The sequence below is a fragment of the Limanda limanda genome, chromosome 4, assembly GCF_963576545.1.
Source record: "Limanda limanda chromosome 4, fLimLim1.1, whole genome shotgun sequence".
In the NCBI taxonomy this organism is placed as follows: Eukaryota; Metazoa; Chordata; class Actinopteri; order Pleuronectiformes; family Pleuronectidae; genus Limanda; species Limanda limanda.
This window is the reverse complement of record NC_083639.1, coordinates 29,315,379-29,339,598: the sequence shown is the minus strand read 5'-3', so window position 1 is coordinate 29,339,598 and position 24,220 is coordinate 29,315,379. Positions and strand designations below refer to the sequence as shown.

Sequence of the window (24,220 nt, the reverse complement as noted above, 5' to 3'; positions counted from 1 at the left end):
ACAGATAAATGTTTCTGAATGACAGCTGAATCCCATTGAGTGGATCAGTTATATAACTGAAGATTTTACCTCAGGATACTGAATAAGACTCTTGAAGGTCACCAGAGGTCAAACTGCCAACCCTGCCATCAACAACAACAACAACAACAACAACAACAACAACAACAACAACAACCCCAGTCTCCCCCCTGAGTCACCTCCGTCTCATATCACACAAATAATCACATCATATCAATATTATCTATACTCTGACCAAATGACACCGAAGGTAAAAGTAAATATAAAGCATCAGGTGCAGTGGGAGGCGTTATATATTCATAATAAAATATATATAAATATCTGAATGATAATAAACACAGCTGAGGAGACGTTGAGCAGAATAAATCTCAAGGACCAAAGACACCTGCTGCTCTATAGAGGCAATGTAAACTTATAGATGTTTACATTATATATATATATATTAATTATGTATAACAGCGTTGATAAGGACAGGAAGTCTCTGTGTTTCTTCAAAGGACTTTATAGACAAAATCCAAAGAAAATAGAGAAACACACGCCTCCTCCTCCTGCTTCTTCTCCTCCTCCTCCTGCTTCTTCTCCTCCTCCTCCTCCTCCTTGCCTGCTCCTCCTCCTCCTCCTCCTCCTCCTCCTCACCTCCTCCTCCTCCTGCTCCTCCTCCTCCTTCTCCTCCTCCTCCTCCTCCTCCTCCTCCTCCTCCTCACCTCCTGCTCCTCCTTGCCTCCTCCTCACCTCCTCCTAACCTCCTCCTCACCTCCTCCTCCTCCTCCTCACCTCCTCCTAACCTCCTCCTCCTCACCTCCTCCTCCTCACCTCCTCCTCCTCCTCCTCCTCACCTCCTCCTAACCTCCTCCTCCTCACCTCCTCCTCCTCACCTCCTCCTCCTCCTCACCTCCTCCTCCTCCTCCTCACCTCCTCCTAACCTCCTCCTCCTCACCTCCTCCTCCTAACCTCCTCCTCACCTCCTCCTCCTCCTCCTCACCTCCTCCTCCTCCTCCTCCCCTCCTCCTCACCTCCTCCTCCTCCTCCTCACCTCCTCCTCACCTCCTCCTTGCCTCCTCCTCCTCCTCCTCCTCCTTCTCCTCCTCCTCCTAACCTCCTCCTCCTCCTCCTCACCTCCTCCTCCTCCTTGCCTCCTCCTCCTCCTCCTCACCTCCTCCTCACCTCCTCCTTGCCTCCTCCTCCTCCTCCTCCTCCTTCTCCTCCTCCTCCTAACCTCCTCCTCCTCCTCCTCCTCACCTCCTCCTCACCTCCTCCTCCTCCTTGCCTCCTCCTCCTCCTCCTAACCTCCTCCTCCTCCTCCTCCTCCTCCTCCTCCTCCTCCTCCTCCTCCTCCTCCTCCTCCTCCTCCTCCTCACCCCCTCCTCCTGTGTGACACTACAGGCTCACTCTCCTTCGTCTGAACATCGGATGCATCAAACAGGACCAGAGATTAAGACTCTGAGTTATTTCATCCACTTCCTTCATCGGCTTCTTTCTTTTTTACGTCCATTTTCCGACTTTTCCTTCTCCTCTAAACTGTTAGAATGTAAATTGTCACGTTTGTCCCTTCACAGCAGGAGTTGATCAGTCAAACATCCCGGTCACAACCTGGAGATCCAACAGGACAACTCAGCTCAGGTCTTCACCGTAAAGTTCAGTTCATATTTTCTGCTGAAGGTTCCAAAGCAGAAAATGAGCTCATTCCCACCGGCCATAAAAAAACTGATCTGGGTAATATCACTGATTTTCTTTTCACATTTCACCGGGTCATTTCCTGGTGGTATTATGGGATGTTAGTGATTTCTGACTGAGCAGCGTCCTGCTCCGTGTGTTGTTCTCAGCTCTGTGTGTGTTGCTCTCAGCCCTGTGTGTGTTGCTCTCAGCCCTGTGTGTGTTGTTCTCAGCCCTGTGTGTGTTGTTCTCAGCCCTGTGTGTGTTGTTCTCAGCCCTGTGTGTGTTGTTCTCAGCCCTGTGTGTGTTGTTCTCAGCCCTGTGTGTGTTGCTCTCAGCCCTGTGTGTGTTGTTCTCAGCCCTGTGTGTGTTGCTCTCAGCCCTGTGTGTGTTGTTCTCAGCTCTGTGTGTGTTGTTCTCAGCCCTGTGTGTGTTGCTCTCAGCCCTGTGTGTGTTGCTCTCAGCCCTGTGTGTGTTGTTCTCAGCCCTGTGTGTGTTGTTCTCAGCCCTGTGTGTGTTGCTCTGAGCCCTGTGTGTGTTGTTCTCAGCCCTGTGTGTGTTGCTCTCAGCCCTGTGTGTGTTGTTCTCAGCTCTGTGTGTGTTGTTCTCAGCCCTGTGTGTGTTGTTCTCAGCCCTGTGTGTGTTGCTCTCAGCCCTGTGTGTGTTGCTCTGAGCTCTGTGTGTTGTTCTCAGCCCTGTGTGTGTTGTTCTCAGCCCTGTGTGTGTTGCTCTCAGCCCTGTGTGTGTTGCATTCAGCCCTGTGTGTGTTGTTCTCAGCCCTGTGTGTGTTGTTCTCAGCCCTGTGTGTGTTGTTCTCAGCCCTGTGTGTGTTGCTCTCAGCCCTGTGTGTGTTGCTCTCAGCCCTGTGTGTGTTGTTCTCAGCCCTGTGTGTGTTGTTCTCAGCCCTGTGTGTGTTGCTCTCAGCCCTGTGTGTGTGTTGAGCTGGTTCTTGGCGAGCTGCCTGTAGCGTGCAGAAACTTTTTATTATTTCATTTACTTCATTAGACGCTGACGCTCGGCCGGAGCAGGATTCTCCTCCCGAGAGGAATGAGCAGCTTCCAGAGGCTTTAAGGGAAATTTGGATTCCTGTTGTGACTTGTGTCATTTCTACTCAGCAGAGTTTTTAAAACAATCCCCTGCTGCACTAATGGAGTAATAATGAAGGATGGATTATTTGACAGAGTGTAATATAGATGTGAGACAGATGCTGCTGAACTCTTCTCCTCCTGTTTGCGTGAGTGTTGCTCCGAGTCGTAAAACACCAGCTATGCAGCCTCCTCTCTTTTATAGCCGAGGAAACGCATGGCGTCCTGAGTGAGAGCTGCGGCGCCGCGGCCGGGAGCCGAGTGAATCAGTCCGTTCTGATTATCACCGCCGTAAACTACAACTTAATAAGCGTTCACACTAACACCAAGCATGTGTCTGCTGCCGCGTGGGACAAGTGGAGGAGCCGAAGACGAGACCGGGGGAAGCAGCCACACGTGGACGAGACCAAACCCTGGTTTTCAAACTGCAGTAAAGGTGAAATGCTGATCGATGCCTCCAGGCTCCGATCTGGTGTTTGTCTGCTTTGTTAATGATCCCATCAGTGTCTCGGGAAACGTTTGGTACCGAACATTATTCTCTTCTGATTTTATATTAGTCGTATTCTTTCTGTTCGAATGCACACGTGTAGGAAACGCTTGAAATGAAACGATTTTTTTTAAAGCTGCTTTGATTCATAATTTGGTCGATTTCTGCCCTTTTCATTCATCCAGTTCACACAAGACACCTCCTCACGTCCCCTCATGTCCCCTCATGTCCCCTCATGTCCCCTCACGTCTCCTCATGTCCCCTCATGTCCCATTATGTCTCCTCAAGTCTCCTCATGTCTCCTCATGTCTCCTCATGTCTCCTCATGTCTCCTCATGTCCCCTCACGTCTCCTCATGTCCCCTCATGTCCCCTCACGTCTCCTCATGTCTCCTCATGTCCCCTCACGTCTCCTCACGTCTCCTCATGTCTCTTCATGTCTCCTCACGTCCCCTCATGTCCCCTCATGTCCCATTATGTCTCCTCAAGTCTCCTCATGTCTCCTCATGTCTCCTCATGTCTCCTCATGTCCCCTCACGTCTCCTCATGTCCCCTCATGTCCCCTCACGTCTCCTCATGTCTCCTCATGTCCCCTCACGTCTCCTCACGTCTCCTCATGTCTCTTCATGTCTCCTCACGTCCCCTCATGTCCCCTCACGTCTCCTCACGTCTCCTCATGTCTCTTCATGTCTCCTCACGTCCCCTCATGTCTCCTCACGTCTCCTCATGTCCCCTCATGTCCCATCATGTCTCCTCATGTCTCCTCATGTCTCCTCATGTCTCCTCATGTCTCCTCATGTCCCATCATGTCTCCTCATGTCTCCTCAAGTCTCCTCATGTCTCTTCATGTCTCCTCACGTCCCCTCATGTCTCTTCATGTCTCCTCACGTCCCCTCATGTCCCCTCATGTCTCCTCACGTCTCCTCATGTCTCTTCATGTCTCCTCACGTCCCCTCATGTCCCCTCACGTCTCCTCACGTCTCCTCATGTCTCCTCATGTCTCCTCATCTCTCCTCATGTCTCCTCACGTCTCCTCATGTCTCCTCAAGTCTCTAGATGTCTCCTTAAGAACCGAACATTATTCTCTTCTGATTTCATATTAGTCGTATTCTTTCTGTTCGAATGCACACGTGTAGGAAACGCTTGAAATGAAACGATTTTTTTAAAGCTGCTTTGATTCATAATTTGGTCGATTTCTGCCCTTTTCATTCATCCAGTTCACACAAGACACCTCCTCAGCAGAGTGATGCCAGTGTCTCCTGATCCATCTCAGTCCCTCTTAGCTCCAGGTTTGGTCTCCTCCACCTCCACAGAAACAAAAACAAAGAGCTAAAAGGGGAAATGCTGAACAACCAAATCCTGATCGATGCCTCCAGGCTCCGATCTGGTGTTTTCTGTGATCCTGCTCACCTGTCCCATCATGTCTCCTCATGTCCCCTCATGTCCCATCATGTCTCCTCATGTTCCATCATGTCTCCTCATGTCTCCTCATGTCTCCTCATGTCTCCTCACGTCCCATCATGTCTCCTCATGTCCCCTCATGTCCCATCATGTCTCCTCATGTCTCCTCATGTCCCCTCATGTCCCATCATGTCTCCTCATGTCTCCTCATGTCTCCTCATGTCTCCTCATGTCCCATCATGTCTCCTCATGTCTCTTCACGTCTCCTCATGTCTCCTTGTGTCTCCTCACGTCTCCTCACGTCTCCTCAAGTCTCTTCATGTCTCCTCACGTCCCCTCAGGTCTCCTCATGTCCCCTCATGTCTCCTCATATCTCCTGAAGTCTCTTCAAGTCTCCTGAAGTCTCCTCATGTCTCCTCAAGTCTCCTCATGTCTCCTAATGTCTCTTCACGTCTCCTCATGTCTCCTCAAGTCTCCTCATGTCTCCTCATGTCTCTTCATGTCTCCTCACGTCCCCTCATGTCTCCTCACGTCTCCTCATGTCTCCTCAAGTCTCCTCAAGTCTCCTCATGTCTCCTCAAGTCTCCTCACGTCTCCTCATGTCTCTTCATGTCTCCTCACGTCCCCTCATGTCTCCTCACGTCCCCTCATGTCTCCTCATGTCTCCTCAAGTCTCCTCACATCTCCTCATGTCTCTTCATGTCTCCTCACGTCCCCTCATGTCTCCTCAAGTCTCCTCATGTCTCATAATGTCTCTTCACGTCTCCTCATGTCTCCTCAAGTCTCCTCACGTCTCCTCATGTCTCTTCATGTCTCCTCACGTCCCCTCATGTCTCCTCACGTCTCCTCATGTCTCCTCAAGTCTCCTCATATCTCCTCATATCTCCTCAAGTCTCCTCATGTCTCCTAATGTCTCTTCACGTCTCCTCATGTCTCCTCAAGTCTCCTCACGTCTCCTCATGTCTCTTCATGTCTCCTCACGTCCCCTCATGTCTCCTCACGTCTCCTCATGTCTCCTCAAGTCTCCTCACGTCTCCTCATGTCTCCTCAAGTCTCCTCAAGTCTCCTCATGTCTCTTCATGTCTCCTCACGTCCCCTCATGTCTCCTCATGTCTCCTCACGTCCCCTCATGTCTCCTCATGTCTCCTTAAGTCTCCTCACGTCTCCTCATGTCTCTTCATGTCTCTTCACGTCTCTTCACGTCTCCTAATGTCTCTTCACGTGTCCTCATGTCTCCTCAAGTCTCCTCACGTCTCCTCATGTCTCTTCACGTCCCCTCATGTCTCCTCAAGTCTCCTCATGTCCTCTCAAGTCTCTCCTCCAGTCTATGGGGACAAATCTGTCTTCAGCTCAGATTTGAATGTCTCCCTCGCTGTGATCTTCCTGTCCAGACGTTAACGGTTCCCATGGCGATGTGTCCTAACGACCTCTGTGATCTGTCCACTGTCCCTCTACTGCCCCCCCGAGGTGAACATCTGCAGACAAACAGCTCGTCCATCACATTTATTGCCATGAGATTTTTCTGCAGAAACGCGAGTCTCTCTCTGGGGGATGAATGGTGATCCCCTCGGTGACCTCTGACCTCTGAACTGTTCTTTGTTCTTTGTAACTGTACTTTGCTTTACGACCCCCCCCCGATGTTAGCACGCTGACAAACTGAATGAAGATGTGCTAACACTGAGCACGTCTAACCAGAGCCATAGAGTTTCTGCAGGGAACCGGGGCAGCACCACCTGAAACTCCACCACCTCCCAACCCTGGGACTTGAACCTGTGACCGCTGGGCCCCCCCGCTCATGAAACATCTCTGATAAGATAACGGCTGAGCTCTGAAAACGCCAAATTGTTCTGGAAATCGGGCGACGAACCCTCGGCCGGGTTTTCGCTCTCATGGGACAAGTGAGAGAAAAGAGAGTGAATGAGAGATAAGACTCGTCATCTGAAAACAATGAGACGACACCCGGGCAGAGTCGTCTAATCGGGACCAACGGAGGAATGTCAAGGAGATGCCACAGCAGCCTTTCATCCCACATGTGTGCGATTAGGTTCACGGGTCTGATCCCAGCGCCAGACTCCGCTGGATCGGATTTCTTCCTGCGCTAATGCCACCGGACATACGATCTGACAATGATAATGATGATTACTTCAAATGACATGGCTTCCATTGTGGAAAACACACAGGCATGCACACACACACACACACACACACAAGCACACAAGCGCACACACACAATATTTGCGGAGCTCTAAAGAGAAATTACCGTTTGGCTTTCTCGCCACTTTGGAAAAAGTGAAATAGAACACGTCTGCGTACATTCCTCTGCACGTTCAAATTCTTTTATCAGCTTCTCCCGCTGTTTGTGCAAAGTGGAACGAAATGGAACAATAAACAACGACTGGGTTTTAGTGGAGGAGCAGAAATCGCCGCCAATTTAGGGTTTAAATTCGCAAAGAAGTTCATCATTAATTTAACGCAGAGTTAAAAAACAAGATCCAGACACAAACTGCTGACGAAGCAAATTCTAAAAATAAGGGACTGAAATCAGCATCTCCACAACGGAGCTCAGAGTCTATTTTCAGGTCGAGAAACACACAGAACACATGATGAGAATTACGCCCCTGACACGACTCGGCCTATTTCTGCGAGTTAAACTAAAATCCTTGAGGCTGGATGTCCTTGGACGGAGGTAACGTGAAACGCTTCCACCTCGAGGTGAAGCTCAGGAGGTGCGATGGCTTAAGATGATATCTCAGCCCCGGAGCCGCCAACACAAAGAAATGCAAGTCCTCCCTTTCAGCGGAGAGAGGAGGACGAGGGTGAGCTCTTCATCATCTTCAGATCTCAGGACAAAGTCTTGATGGGAGTGGAGACGTTTGTTTAGGATCAAATTAAACAGCATCATAAAAACGCTTGAGGTGTGTGTCCTCTGATGACCTCAGCGACCGCTCGGGATGTTGATGCATCTTTTCAAATGGTCAATTTTACGGAGATCCAATCAGATTTGACCTTGAGCTCGATCAGCCAATCGTGTTGCTGCTGTCAAACTTTAAATCTGTCGTCCTCTCAGTGATTCGCTGTGACCCTCATCTTCCTCCTCTTCCTCAGTCTCCTCCAGTCTCTGTATTCCTGGTGGAGCTCAGCTGATATCATGATATCTATGATTTTAGATTTAATTAAAAGTCCTTCTGAAGTTTGGTTACATGATTTTTCTCACTTATCACCAATAATCCTGGACTTTTGAAAACTCTCTCCTCTGATGTTACTGGACGGTGGAAACTTCCGCCCACAACTGGAAGTGGGGCATGTTTTTTTTTTTGTTTTTTTTTTATATGATCCATTCTCTCTCGTGCTTGGCATTATAAAATACACACGTGTATCCGACCAGCTCACAACACGAGACACAACCACGCAGGGAATCCACAGATGTCGGCCGTCCAACACAATAAAGAATAAATCAACTAGATGATCGGTTGTATCAGACTGAACTGATTAGAACTGGTTTCTGCCGAAGCTTCCATTTTGAAATGATAAATAGCAGCTGTTGAATCTTTTGAACCCGTCCGTCCCCCCCCTTCTCACCTGTGGGACACTTTTTCTTCATCCTGCACCTTTGTGTCTCGTTGTGCGACGGACAGAGCAGAGCGGCGTTCTCCTCCGGCGTCCTGCCCCCCCGAGTCCTGGTCTGCCTGCCCCACCTGAAGCCACAGGGGGCGCCATCCCGGAGGCAGACGCTCCACTCGCTCCAGTCTCCCAGCGGAGCAAAGAGACAGTTGTCTAAGAGAGAAAACACACAACAGACCCACATTTACTTTATCTGACAAAACCAAATTTTTTAAAGAGCATAAACGCTTTAATCCCTTTCACATGTTCTGAATCCATTAGGGAGCATTAAGGTTCCTGAGGATGAAGAAGACGATGATATCGGGAAAGAGGAAAAGGCCTCGAGCACTTTCAGGTCCAGATGAGAGTTGTGGATCAGAATCTGGATCAAGTCAGCGCTTCCTACACGGCCAATGTAAACTGGATCGAATCCCAATTTAGATTTCGGTGCAATTCCTGTGTTTCTTTGGGTCCAATCCCGACCTGAGCTCGATATATTAACCTAATCTGCACTGAGTTTGTGATTTTTTGTCCCTGGCTCACAAGGTTATTGGTTGTTTTAAATCTGGTTCCAACGAGTGACACTCGACATCGTGTGTGCCCCCAAGTCGAGCCCATGGGCCGGCAGCTTGGGGGTCCCGGACCTGGGTTCTAACACCTTTTAGAAACCACAACTGTTTTAAAAGTATCATCTAGCACCGGTATAAACCAGTAAAAATCAAACAATACCCTGGTCCTGACCCTTTTCTGGTGGAAAGTGTTCAGACTCTGAACTTTAACTGGAGAAAGTTTTCTCTTAATTGAAAGTAAGGATCTGGCCTGATGTGCTTTTCCCTGCAGGGATACAAAGTTCAGAGAAATGAAGAAAACAATAAATTACAGCCCAGACTCTATTGAGACAAATTATTTTCCTTCAGACCCGCGGCGACCAGGCTGTCCGGGTTCCATCTGCCTGTCAGCTGAAGAACCGTACGGGACATTACGCCGGCTGGTTGCTGATGAGTGATGTCACCCACAGAGAAATCAGCCACTGCAACATTTTCCACAAAGGAAAAACCAGCGGCTTTCGGCCAAGATCAGAAAATCATCCTTAGATAATCATCATTATCGTGGTCGGAGCTCGAATGAAATACATTTTGCTGGAGGTTTGCAGCACCGGTCGGATGTGGAACTCCTCAACGTCACCGTGAAGCAGAAGAGAATCAGAAACAACCGGGGCCGCTAGATCTACACCTACAGAGGAGCTCAACCATAGATCTCACTGCCTTCGACTTGATACACAACCACATGTGAAGATCGATGTGTTTCACTGAGAGTTCGGCTCCGTATCTGAAAAGATTTACCTGGAAGATAAATAGAAAGAGAGAGATACGTTCTTTACAGTTCTCAGAAGAAACCTTTCAATATTTCAAGTCAGAATTTGGAGCTTAGATGTGCGTAGAGTTTATTTTGTGTTTCTTTTTAACCTTGACATCCAACCGCTGTCACACACATTTAACATAAATAAAGAATAAACGCCAGAAACCCATCATCAGCGTTTGAGCTACAAACGCTTTAAACTTGGATAAAACCACTTCCTCCAGAGCCAACATCTGAAATGACTGAATTACTTCAAGGTTGCGTCTCTTCTTTCATCGTCTGTCCTGGACCGAGTTTCCTCAAACAGGTGCGATCGATCAACAGCCATTATTTCACCCCCCAAAGAAAACTGCAGCTCGATGTGAAGCAAAGAAAAATCCTCCGACACCAACCGAGTGGGACCCTGGACTTCCACATGAAACCCAGCGGAGACGTGAACACGCAGATAAAAGCAGCAGGTCTGCAGCTCATTAAACTCGTTCTCCCCTGAAGCTCACAGAGTTTTAATGCTGCCTGAGGTCAACGGGCTTTCTCCTCCTGGCAGACGGGAACCTGACACGACCATTAAGACGGGACACGAGTCACGAAAGGTCACACAGGTGTTAGGCAGTGAATTGTGGGTTGGGCGATGGTGTACAAACACCTGGTTTCCTGAGGTGTGTGGAGAGCGGCATTTCACAAGGAACCGGGTTGTTCGTGCTCCAGGAGACAAGATCATTCTTATTATCTGTGTGTCTTGCTGTGTCGGTCGTTTCTGCCCAGTTTCCTCGTCATGAGAGAAGGAATCTGCTCTGGTTTCCGTTGCTTCTTCTGTTATACAGAGCGATGGATGTGCCTCTGATCGGCATAACGACAATAAGCACAGTTTCATTGACAGAAAACTGTACTTTAAAAAGATTATCTCCACTTTGGTTTTTGTCATAGTTTGCAGGATTAAGCAAAATGGTTTACAGTTCAATTTGTAGGGATGCGACATGGGTCAGGAAACAACCCCTTAACATGTCCATGCAGATCCAGAACGTTGCTTTCACGTCATCTGCATGGATGACAACAACTTTCTGGGTGAAAGGCTGCTTTGCACTGAGCCACACGATGCGGGAATGGAGCAGAACATCTATTGGTTATTTATGAAACTGTGGCAGGACAGGAATACGCCCTTTAGATAATATTTTCGAGGAGAAGCTTCCACACGTTCTGAGCTGCTGCAGCTTGTCGGGGGGGATTCTCTCGACTCTGTGTCCTCCGGTGGTCGGCCGTGACGTGTCCGACTCACCTACGCAGTCGGTTTGGTGGGCGAACGTTTCCTTGGGGCAGCTCGTCAGACACTTTCCTTTGTGCAGCAGGAAGCCGGATTTACACTTGGTGCAGAAGTCCCGGCTGAAACAGTGCTCGCAGTCCAGAGAGCGGCATTCTGGGAGGAGGGAGAGAAACAAATATTAAACATCATAAATCTGAGTCTTGATCGTCAGCTGTCACTCTGGAGATTTTATTATATTACACATGTTATATTATACTGCATTACATTGCATATTGCAATTTGACACAGTTCACTGTTTTGCATGTTGCATTTTGCATTTCACTTTTATATCTTTTATCTTTATATATATATTTTTATATAGATATGTTTATGTCTAAATAAATGTTACTTTGTATAAATATTAGAAAAAGTGATTAAATAAGAAGTAAACAGGGAGTAAATATATATTGTTTTATTTTGTTTTGCTTATGTTTGGTGTATTTATTGTGTTTTTATGTTTCTGTGTTCATTGTATGCACCAATAACCAGAGCAAATTCCATGTAGGTGTAAACCTAACTGGCAATAAATACCTTCTGATTCTGCTTCTGCTTCTGATTCTGATTCCATGTTTATATCAATAAGATTTCAGGTTAAGATTTGATTTGAGCAAGAAAAAAGAACAGATTGTTAAAAGTAATTTCTCTAAATATATATTTCTCAAAGATGGTCCTGTTATACAGATTAGACTGATGTATGATCAACGGCTCATGTTCAATGATTGACGGCTGAAACCGGCTTGCTATTGGTCGAGCACTTGCAGGGGGCGGGACCTCGAGTCTCAAAGAGTCCGATCTGTGGAACGACCTGTGTGAGAACGTACTGGTGCAGCGGTTGATGTCCTTCCCTCTCTGTCCGTAGTGTCCAGCTGGGCAGGCGTGGACACAGGTCCCGTGGTGAGACATCCCGTCCCGCTGCAGGAACAGGAAGAGTCGCTCGGGGCAACGCACGCAGCCGTTGTCACGGGAACACTCCAGACAGCTCCGACAGTCGTCCGATGTTTCTCTGGGAGCTGCAGGACACACCGCGGATTAGGAATGTGGTGACAAGGGTCACTTTGACTTTCTCTTGCAGTACGTGGAGAGAAGGATGGAACGACGGAGAGAGGGATGGAGAGAAGGATGGAACGATGGAGAGAGGGATGGAAGGAGTAACTAAATCTGCAGAGGAGGAGACACTAAACACACTGAGTGTTTGTGAGTCTAAACAATCGTCTGCTCCTCAAAGTGTGCGACTGTCGGCCTCTGAGGGAACCAGATCGACAGTAGAGGTCATTAAAGGTCACAGTTCATGAAGCTCATGTACTGTTCATTACTTCTTCTGATGAGAACTGATGTCAAAGATTTAAATGTTCTTATATTAAAACATGCACATGAAAGAAAAGGAACTGGAACTGGAGCTAAGTAGCAAAACTATTTACTTCAACAAATTTGCTCAGGTAAAAGAAGAAACTTTGATTTAAAGCTCATGTTACATATATATAAATACATATATACTCGCTGTATACACATACACGTTACTGCTTGTTCCAAACTTTACTGCTGCTCCCCCCCGACAGCCCATAAAGTTTAAGACATTCTGGGAAAGGCAGAAAATAAATAGTAGCTAATGAGGCAGCGGTTCACCAGGTTCATCACGGACTCACTAACGAGCAGAATGAATCAGAAAAGGTTTCAATAGAGATCGAACATCACAGATCGATGCTGAACTTTCCAGTAACAAGTTGGGTGAACGATAAAAAACCTCTCACGGTCAGTTTGTCCGTCAGCCGCCCCCCCCCCCCCGACTTCGGCTGATTGACACAACCACCTGCAGGCGAGTACATGCAACTGCACAGAGCGGGCACCGTGTTTCAGATCCTAGAGAGAAAAGGACCCACTCCACAGGAAGCCTTGAATTCCAACTGCTCATTAACTTAATTAAAGTTCGGGTTTGTTGTTTGTTCGAGGAAGAGAGAGGAGATTTCGAAATTGAAGCTGATGAGGATCCAGAGACAGAACCTAATATTTCAATGTCTGAGGCTGCAGGGAAAAAAGTGAAATGACAGTTGAGACAATGAGTCATCATCAATAGAGTGGACTTTAAATTAGCTTACCATGGGGGGTGTGGTCTATTTTCTGCTGCTGTGATTAAATGTTGGCTCATATTGGGACAGAGAGCAGGATTTAAGATGTTTCTTTCATGTCTTTGTTCCTCGTTGGGAGACGAGCTCCCGGCCAGAGGTTTGAGCTCTGCTGCTATTCTCACTAAACCAATCTGTGAGAATCTGTTGCTCATCTGAGTCGTCTCCTGTTCGGCAGATTCACTCCTTCTGTCTCAGGAAGTGTTTCCAAGTCTCTGAGGACAAAGGGATTCACAGACGTACAGACTTTCCTTGTCATTGATAGAATAAAGGTCACAGGTAAATGAACCAGTTAATTGATGCACTGCAGAGAGAGAACATGAGGTGAGTTCGTTTATAACGCAGAAGCAGAACTCAGCTGCTTTTAAAAAAGCCCTTGAACCTCCAGTTCAACGGCAGCTGAACGAGTCCGGTACCACCGATAGACGGATATTAAATCTAGATCTTCATCACACGGATCTAAACGTGACACCGACCGATGGGAGGGAGGTGATGGGAAAGCGAGAGCTGCAGCCGATTGGACCGGATTGGTCGTCCGAGTTCTGGCAAAAACAAGCAGCGCCTCTCCTTCTGCTTCTTTGAACTGGGTCCGGACCTGTCAGCCAATGATGACATATTGAGTTGAGAAATGTAAACTGTAAAGGAGCTGACACACGTGTGTTCTGGGGTCACGCCGCTGGAAGCTTCTCAGACGTGTTGTTGACGTTGAACACACGGAGGTCATGGCCGTGTGTTCACCGTCACGCTGCCGGAGGAACGGGTCTGTCCGGGGAAGTCAAGAAGCGTGAAAACACGACGACCAAGCAAAACCACGGGAAAACAAATCAAGGAGCCTGATCAACATAAAGACTGATGATTTTCAATTAGCACTTTGCATCTGCAGCACCTCAGCATGCTCAGCGACTGTACTCCGATGATTTCGGCTCAGTATGAGTTGAACAGAGTTTCTAATAATCAAGAAGAGAGACTTGAGAGATAAAGAGGAAGTGAAGAAGAGGTCAGTGAAGAGAAGAAACCAGCAGATTTCCTCAGAAGAACCCAGGGACCCATTTCCCCCGAGCTGTGGGATCTCACTTCTCACTCTGAGGCCCCGACCCATTGTCTGAGAAACAGTTCTCTGCACATGTGCTATCGATCTGAAGGCTTACGGGACTGTCAGAGGAGCGGCAGGTTTAGGTAGCGTAAAAACTGTGACCTCTGACCTTGCATGGGATCGCACTGGGTTTTTAACAAGCACCAGGTGGAGCGAGCTCTGCTGGGATCTCTGCGAAACATGCTGGAGCGAGGACGGGACTTCCACCTTAAAACTGAATCTACGCTGAGCTGCTGCTGTGGAGAAGACAGCGGACGAAAAGTGAATCTTACTGTGTGGGAAGCTCAATGCTGCTCAGAAAAAGAGATTCTCTCCACTGCGTCAGAAATACAAAGTTTAAACTGTTTCTGACGACATGTCGAGAAGTAACGTCAATCAAAGGTCTCACGTAGCTAGAGACAACAGGACGTACGAACAAAATACTTTAGTGCGAAAATCCCAACTGACCTGATTGAATGTAAACAATGCAACAAAGACAATCACCTTAAACTTCAGTCCTAACCTTGAACGCCCGAAAATGCTCTAAAAGTTCGATGCTGGGTCTGTTTGGACTCAACTAGACGATGTTAGAACTTTCTTACGGAAGATATTTCCACATTTCATGTTTGAACTCTTGTGATAAGAGAAACTTGTCGGACTGTAAACGTTGTTCAGAGAACGGAGGAGGGATTCGTGGACCCTGTGTCGATTCACAAGATAATAGCTTATTGGCCGTTGCCTCTACATAGACGCTCATTTGTTCTCAGACGATTTCGGATCAGCTCAGAAATTGGTGCTTGGATGATGGAGATTGAGAGCTTTTTAAATGTCCCTAGGTTTTAATACCTTGTAGAGGAATGTCCCGAATTCGCCTCAAACCCCATTCCGGTCTTAAGTACTCTGCCGCCATCTAGTGTTAGGAGTGGAAAACACATACTAGCACCCTTGGTACTGTGCAGCAAAGTCATTTTGAGATATTAAGCTGTATTTGAAATACTGTGATGATGGAGCAGCAATGATTGTACAGAAACATATGTTGTTATTCAATTTCAAGCAAAAGCAGCATCAGTATAATAATCTACATACCAGAGACTGGAAAATTTGTTAAATTAAGGTTATGCCCCATTTTGCCTAATGTCGCTAATTTGTCTCATACCTAAAGTTATATCTATTGTATATGCTATATTGAAATTAACAATCTCCACTTAATTTAGCATCTGTATGACAGCCAAAAACACAATTTTTTTTTTTTTTATAATTGGAAATTAATTCAGGCAATAAGGTATTAAATTGGGTTGAGATCTTGTGGCTTCGCAGATCGTAGCGTGTTCATGAATCCACGTAGTGGCCCCTCCATGTTTCTGTAATTTAAATCAGTTGTCCATTCATTGAAGGAATTCGGTTTTAAGGTGGATTTTCCAGTAACACACAGCAGCCACTTCTGTAGATGGAGCCAAAATACCCACAATGCACCATAATGTATACATTAACTAGAAAAATGTGCCAGGTGGGGGTGATGTGATAAAACAACACAAGATGTGCGGCTCCTAATTACACACGTGTGCATGTCCAGACAATTGAGAGCAGCTGCGTTGGAGACTTTCTTCCATTTGACGCATTTCACACAACGTGATTTGTCGAGTTTGTGTTACATCTTCATATTCACTCTGCAGAGCTGAGCTGAGCTGAGCTGAGCTGAGCTGAGGATCCTGTGCAGCTGCACCGAGACAGCGTCAGGCTGCAGAGACAAACCCGAGGTTCCTGGTGCAGCTCTGACAGATGTCGGGAAACAACCAACTCTCATCTTTCTTGTCAATTATTAACACAATTATGCAAAACGACCGAAAAACCATGATCCTAAAAATGGAGCAACACAACGAGATCAAATGTGTCTCTGTCGTGTTTTTCTCATCAGATGAACAATAATCAGTCACATAAACTTGTTGATCTACTCACTAGTGAAACTCTTTTCATTGACTGTTGATTGTACAGATGTTCTAACACAATTTTCTCTTCCACTTTCCAATACATCTGGAAACAGTAACGATCCGAAACCAATGCATTCAAACAGATAACAACTTATACAACATATGTTAACAGTTGTACGCTACCAGCCGTGTGTTGCTCGGGCTGTAAATGTCGACACTAGCGCCACCTCTGGATACTAAAGTCAATACACATCCTTGATTTACCTGTTTACCTCATTCACAGTGTAAAATATTGCCAAGATGCAAACATGTTAGCGAGAGGAAGAGGAAGGACAGTTTGAGGAAAGTGTTTCTGAACATCAGAGCACATAAATAAAGATCTTCAAGTAATAAGACTTATTAAAACTATCGAGTTAAATTGAGCAGAATATGTAAATAACCGTGCTGCACTCCAGTGAGACATTGAAGTGAATGTACCCAACATTTGGAACTGCAGAACCTTGAGGTTTGCTCACGATGTCGGACGTGGATTCTCTCTCTTGAATCTCCAGTGACGATTGATTATTAATTGGCACAAAGAAGCTTTTAGAGAATCTGTGGAGACGCAGGTGTTGAGCTCCTGCGTTCGAGGAACCGAAGCCAAACATCCGACCGTTTGAATTTGTCTCTGGAAACAAACCCCAGCTTTTCTCCCTCCCTCCCTCCCTCCCTCCCTCCCTCTGAATTCTCCAGTTAAACAGTCGCAGGTGCTGAACATTATCTACAGTGATCTTATAAAAACACAACTCGCACTAATGGACGTGATAATGGCCCGACGACTTCTACAGTTCAGCTTTCCCGCTCTGAACCTTTTCAGCTGCGTGTGTTTATTTCACAGCTAAATGAACCAGGTCCAGATGCTGCAAGGGGGGGGGGGGGGGGATTATTAAAGAGGGACGAATAAAACAACATGAATGAAAAAGACACAACCAGCGTTTGACCTTTCAGAACTAAAACGCTATCGAGCTCAAAGCTGCTGAAAAATGTCTCGTTGTCAACATTCATTTTAATACAAATTTTAGCTAAGAATTTGTAAATTGTGTGTGTTATTGTAAATTACAAATATAATGTATAAAGTGACAGATTTCTAGTTTTAAATATTTTTATTTTATGATTTAAATTCTAATTCCAATCTTTATAATTAATCTCTATTAAATGCAACACCTGCTTATTATTTTCTGATATTTCTTTATCGAATACTGACGTTGTGAAATACTTTATTATATAAAGATTTGTTAACCACAAATCTGGATCTGAGGAGGGGGGTTAGGAAAATGTGTTGTAAAATAAGAAATGTAAAATAAGTGGTCCAACGGTCATGGAGGCCACTGGACTTTGTAAAAGATTCTTTAATATTATTTATTGAAATGATTATTCATTGTTAAATCAAGACGCTGAAACTCTTCCTCTAGATTAATTGTTCATTGTTCTGCGTTCGTTCAAATACATTAATATTGATACTGTTATTCTATCCAATATTTTTACTTAATATAATTTAATTTTATAACTTAAATAATTGTAGCCTGTTTATACACTTTTATTATCAAAAATGTACAATTAAAAGAACAATTTAATAAAAAGCACAAACCTCTGCTCTTATTAAAAACAACAAGTGCTTAATGATGAATGATGGTAAAAGACATTTTACAGTTTTTTTTCATCTAAATGGTTCAAAGTGAAATAACATTAATTACTATTATGTATTATTTATTAATTCAACTCTCTCGTAGCAAACGTACAATGTCGATGTTTCAGAATTTTAATTTCACTCCGATTAACAATTTGTGCCTGTTGTCATTGTGTATAATGTACAGAGTCCATCCACATGTCCAAAGTTTTAAAATATATAACTCACCACTCTGCTTCTGCACGACCCCCGACCCCGACCTGATGACCTCACACAGCAACGACATCACCATGGCAACGAGTCGCAAATGCATCTGAGCTGCTGGCAAGCGCCCGCTTCAGCGCCAGGCCGCGGACATCTGAGGGGAGTCCAGGGGCGTCGGGGGGGAAGACTTAGATCCACAGCGAGGGGACAAGGGGACGCAGGGGGACAAGGGTGGGGGGGGGTAATCTCACAGGCCCAGAGCAGCGATGAAGACGAGGAGTGCTGAGGTGAAGGACGACAGGAGGAGAGATCCTCTTCTCCTTCTGAGGAGATTCACGCAGGAGATTTAGAGCTGAGATGAGGAGGCAGGCGTCATAAACCAGAGGAAGAGGAGGAGGAGAGAGTGAGGAGGAGAGCGAGGAGGAGAGAGAGAGGAGGAGAGAGAGGAGAGATAGAGAGGAGTGCTGAGGTGAGGGACGACAGGAGGAGAGATCCTCTTCTCCTTCTGAGGTGATTCACGCAGGAGATTTAGAGCTGAGATGAGAAGGCAGCTCCATAAACCAGAGGAAGAGGAGGAGGAGAGAGTGAGGAGGAGAGAGAGGAGGTGAGAGAGAGAGGAGCGCTGGAGGTGTGGAGAACAGTGCAGAGTCTCGTCTGCTTCTCCAGACTGACGGAGTGAAAACTCTCCATTTAACTGCCTCTGTCAAATTTGCGATAAACGAGCTCCACTTATCCTGCAGCCATCTTTAACCCTTCATGGGGCGAGCAAGGCCTAAGTGATCCCACATTTCCATCCTCCTCCTCCTCCTCCTCCTCCTCCTCCTCGCTCTCTATCTATTGTTGTTCCGTCTCTTCATTTCTTCATCGCTGGTGTTTACTTCTTCTCCTGAACAGGGTGGCTTTGTTTTCTCTGAAAATCCTATTAAATATGGGCAGAGGGTAAATTTTAATTTGACCACCCTGAGAGGCCGAGGAGCAGCTGGAGAGCAGCATGACTCAGGATGGTTCGCCTGCCGTGTCCTCGCAGATGATTTAGAAGCTTGTTGTGTGTTTGGTGCACGAGAAGTTTGTGAATCATACGTTAAAGATGAAGATTCTGGGCAAATACGTGCACGCAGGTAAAAGGCAAATCGTAAATCCTCCTCGTGCTGTCGAGACAAAGTCTAACATCTGTCAGTGCTGTTACACAAGGTGTTTTATTGTAAGAAAACTAACTACATGTGTCCCAAATGTTAATTTACAACAATACCTTTTTATGTTTATGTAGAAAATGTTACATGAAACATAGAAATGCTCTTTTCTTTCAGACCTGTATATATTAGTATATATAATGTATATAAAAGTGAAAGTCCACAGCCTGTGTTCACTTTGCTGAAAGTTATTTTTCTCTTGTTTGTCCAGATTCTTTATTTAAAATTATAATATATTATTATAATGTGCAGTGTCTCCATTCTGACTCATTTCCACGTATCCTCCATGAGCAGATCAAATGTTCGAGTTCTCTTTTATAGTTTTATAGTTTTTACCAAAGTTCTCAGACTTTCTGATCCTTTCAGGCTCTCGACTTCCAGAACTTGTTTTAAAACCAAATCTCCTCACGATGCTTCTAAGTCCGAGGACGCTTCCAAAAGCCTGAGATACTTTTCCAGAAATACTTTCCTCTGAAATCGTTTGATGATATTTATACAAGTCAGAAGCCTCGAAGAACTTATCCCATGACGAATCACAACCTTTAGGGTTTCCCAGCCGTCAGGGTGGCCCCATGGAGGTCACAGATCCAAACCATGGATTCTCTCTCTGCCTCTGGCCTTTGAGCAAGACCCTGTTATACAGACGACTCTTAGTCATACATTTCATTTCACTCTTTATTCTCCATTTAACATTGGACGGGTGATAACCCAGCAGGTAAGAACTGGTTTGTTCCAGCACGAAGCTGAACTCAGGCCGACGTGTCTACTTAAATTTAAATTTTAAAAATGGCTATAATTAGTAACTGATTTTTTGCTACTAAGAATAATTAATTGACATTTGGCCTCTTGGTGGCAGCAGAACAAACTCTTAACATTAACACCCATTAATCATGTGTCAGCCACTGGATGGAGTTACTCTTCTTTGAGCTCTGCTTTGTTCTCAACCAGCCACTTGCAGCTGGAAGAAATATTGATGAGAGTGCTGGAGGAAGCTGAAATGCTCTGCAGGGCTGAGGGGAACTCCCAAGTCGTAATTGTCTGTGGAAACCTGATTCTTTTCTTATTTATTGAATTGATCCATTATTGATATTAAATAGTGGTAAATCCTCCCGGCTTCACCCGTCTTATTAAACACATCTATGAACCAAATAGAACTGGTTTTAAAAGGCCTCATTGTAGCGTGAATCCTCCGGTTTTATACCTTCATCGTCCACTGGGATTCATCTGTTCAATGCTCCTGTTAATTTGTATTTTAAGTGAAGCCATCAGCAGCACAGAGTGAATATAGTGAATACCTATCTTATGAGGATCCTTTAACTTTTTCTTTAGTTCCAGCAGAGACACAGTTTTAATTTAATACAGCATATTTCCTGGAAGCTGTTGGATAGAAACATCTTCATATCGACTGAACCAATGTGTGTGGATGTGACACTTCAGGGTTGATTAGAAAAGCTCCATTTAAATCCAAATGTGTAAATTAATCACTGTTCCTCAGGTTTTGACTTAAAGTCACACGATAAATATTAAGGAATAAATACATTCAAACTAAAAAACACATTCTATCTGCTCCACAGTAGAAGACTGTTGTGTCATTGCACAGCGTTTCATTAATTAGAAATAAGAGTTACGTCACTGCCACAGGACTTTTCTAGGAATGAAACAGGAATGTCATTCGATAATGGAAAAAAATTGTTTTTAATAAAGGAGAGAAATCAGAAAACATAAACAACCGAGTGAAGCAGGCAGAGTTCAGGGAGTCGGTGTCCAAAACACAATCAGTCTAAGGTCTCGAGCTCATCGAAAAAGACAAAAGTGGTTCAAGAAAAGTTTGTCTGGAAGCTTCAGGGACGTTAGCATCGAGTAAATAACAGAGTGGAAACTGTTTTGATCAATAATCAGCGGAAGAAGCTCAGAACCGTGAATCACAAATCCATCTGAACGCCAGCGGCTGCACACAAGTCCCTCAGCGCTTTATTTGCACGCTGCACGTTAAAGGAAATATGATTTTTAATAATCCACGTCAACAACTCCGACTCGGCTCAGGAGAACCGGCCGCAGCAGATTCTTAAAAAGTTGCTATTAGCCGGACTTTGTGTTTATCTCACGGACGAAAGCAGCTGCTGACAGACGGCCTCTAAACACGTTGTTAACACACACTTAACTCCACAGATACACACAGTCGGAGGCTGATGTGGTCGCGGGGGGGTTGGAGGGCGGAGCCTGTAGTCTCTCCATCGTCTCATTTAGGGAAACCTCCGTGTACGACGTCCAACTGAAAATGAATAATACCTTCTGCAGGAGGTTTGGAAACAAAGAGAAGAGATCCTGAGTCTGGGTCGTTTGGTGGATCCAGGTTGTGTAGCTTATATATGAGTTTGTTTTGCTTTGTGTTAAAATGATTTGAGCTGGTTGAGTGTTTATCTTGTATAACTTTACAGAGAGCACAAATAAAAAGTACAAATCACAACGCCCAACAGAACCCCCCACAGCAATTTAGAAAACACAAAGAAAACACAATGACGAATCAAAGATAATTAAGTGTGAGGAATTAAAAAATATAGAAATATATGAAAATATAACATTTTTAGGGCTGCAAAGCAGCACTGGGTGGGCCCGAGCACATCCATTTTGAAGCGTTGCATGCTTTTTGTCTGAAAAAACAAAAATAACCAGTTCTGAGAGAGAAAGAGACGTGACCTTTGCAAGACATAAAGTTTCCTTTGATCTAGGAAGACTGAAATCAAAGGATTCATGGTCCATGTATGTCCGCGTTACAGAACATCGTGTTTTAATGGCGTGTAATAAAATTTTGACGCCACGCCACGGTCACACCGTGTGATTAAAAAAAATCCGTCAGTCAGTTTTTATCTCCATCTTGTTGTGATGACACTCATCTCAATTTGAAGTTGATCCGATGAAAACCCTGGTACAAGTGTATCAAAGAAAAAATGTGGAATATGGCCAAAATGGCCACTAAATACAAAATATCAGGCTTCCTGTTGTGTTTTTCCAATTGCACCCAGAGACTTTTTTGTTTGTTTGGTCATGATACACCTGTATATCGATTTTTGTGAAGATAGGTCAATGGGAACACCTTCCGGGGGTCTCGGGGGGTCTCGGGGGGGCACCGTTGAGCCATTTTGCGACGCCCATTGAAAATTCCTTCAGAATACGTAATTTTCACCACTTTCTAACTTTCTGCAAATTTTGGTAAGAAGTTGAGCATGTTAAAGCCCTCAAAAAGCCAATTCATTTGCCTGAATAATAATAATAATAATAATAATAATAATAATAATAATAATAATAATAATAATAATAATAATAATAATAATAATAATAATAATAATAATAATCCTTACAATTTCAAAAGGGTCTCACCAGACACCTTTGATGTCTGTGCTCGGGCCCTAACAAGAAAACAAAACATCAAGCAAAATAACACAAAGTCATTTACAAACGAAGACGGCAAACAACAAAAATGCTTAATCTAAAATAAAATTAACTAATTCAACATCATTTAAATCTAAGGGAAAAAGAAAAGGATGAAAGAAACAATAACAGCTTAAGCAACCAGATAAGATATTATAATTATTACATTATTTGCAGACTTCCTGAGTTCCCGTTGCGACTCGTTTACACAAATGTTCACAACCGGGAACTAATCTTCTGGAGAATTCCCGACACGCGGCACAAGGCAACGCTTAACCATGACAAACTGCAGATGAATTTGTCCACTTTCTCCCAAAAATCATCCCTCATATCCGCTGCACTGTCTCTGCGGTGTTGCTCGCTCTGATGAAAGACGCCCTGGTGACACCGGCAGAAAGGAAAAGCCTCTCATCTGCTTTCCCTGCGGCCGCCGGTCTGAGGTCTGAAGAAGAGGAAACAAAGGACAGCTGATGATGAAGCAGTGATTGGAAAAGGCCCGTCCCAGCCCAAGAGAGACAGGAGAAGCACATGTCGGGGGTGGGGGTGGGGGTTGGGGTGGAGCCCGGGGCCAATGTGCAACAGATGCTCGGGGGGGGTGTGAGCATGTGTGAGTTATGGGCTGTTCAGTGTCACGCAACGGCAACGCAAGCTTATCTGCACTTCGTATCTCAAACACCTGGACTCCCGACTGCGTACAGAAACCTTACAACCACACACACACACACACACACAGACACACACACAGACACACATGCACATGGACGTAGCAACTGGAGCCTGTTCCGGGATTAGAGTTTGTGCCGTTGCCACGTCCTGATGCGTTGGAGCGTGGTCGCCCGGCGTCTCACCAGGACACTCAGAGTCGCCCGGCGGTGTGTGTCTGTGTGTGTCTGTGTGTGTCTGTGTGTGTCTGTGTGTGACGTCTGCTCCTGGTTACTGCCAGCTCGCCCTGTCAGGAGCTTCAAGGAGAGTTTGAACACGTAGGTCATTTTCCATCAGGATACGAGAGCAGCAGAAGCAGCTGTCCTGCATGTGGAGGCTCTATCGCTGCTGTTGTGTTTCCTACCTGTCGGCCTGCAGAGGTCAACTCAGGTCAACGTTCCAACAATTCAATACTTTCCTTTAGGATTCAAAATCAATTTGTACTTTACTGCTTAAAGGTACAATACGTCACTTCCGAGTTGTCTTCACCACCAGCGCCAAAAAGTGTTAAGTTATATACGCAGCAAACAGCAGAGAGTGGAAAGAAAACACAGCTAACAGGCTAACCGGCTAACAGGCTAACTGTGTGTATTTACGCCATGGGAAGTTAAAGTCGAGACGGACAAAGCGACACACAAAGTGAATATTACACGATCAATAGGCGACGATTAATGAAAGGTCTCTTTGCTTCGGATAAAACTGGGGATTTCCACCTGAAAATACTTGAGAAAACAAGACATTTCAATGAAGAATTGTGACATGTTATTTTTTTTAATATTGCAAAAAACTGTGGAATTATACAAGACGTAAACTGGTGATTATCTGACACGATGTAAATATTATATACCGCATTCTGATCTCTAGTAAATGTGTGATTAACAACATTACGTAAAAAAAACCTAGAATATTATATAGACATATTTTTGCTTCATTGTGAGAGGTGGAGCCGGACTTAGACTCGAAGGACACTGCACCCACACGGTACTAGCCGTCAATCACACTGCCACACC

General features: G+C 45.2%; 1 protein-coding gene across 1 annotated transcript; it reads right to left on the bottom strand.

Annotated features, from left to right (window-relative positions):
- Nucleotides 1-2,936: 2,936 nt before the first annotated feature.
- Nucleotides 2,937-17,998, bottom strand: rspo4 (R-spondin 4). The gene is made up of 5 exons (XM_061070025.1): nt 17,914-17,998; nt 11,721-11,909; nt 10,876-11,013; nt 8,223-8,417; nt 2,937-3,052 (listed from the first exon to the last, which is right to left on the bottom strand). Exons 1-5 carry the CDS (start codon nt 17,996-17,998, stop codon nt 2,937-2,939), a joined length of 723 nt encoding a protein of 240 aa, XP_060926008.1.
- Nucleotides 17,999-24,220: the final 6,222 nt, after the last annotated feature.

What these genes read in the sequence shown, in the direction of transcription:
- rspo4 (XM_061070025.1), bottom strand. Translation starts at nt 17,998, where the DNA reads ATGCATTTGCGACTCGTTGCCATGGTGATGTCGTTGCTGTGTGAGGTC. An exon ending in CCACCAAACCGACTGCGTAG is followed by an intron (nt 8,418 to 10,875) that starts GTGAGTCGGACA and finishes TTTCTCTCTTAG; the next exon opens with ACAACTGTCTCTTTGCTCCG. An exon ending in GAAGAAAAAGTGTCCCACAG is followed by an intron (nt 3,053 to 8,222) that starts GTGAGAAGGGGG and finishes ATTAAGTTGTAG; the next exon opens with TTTACGGCGGTGATAATCAG.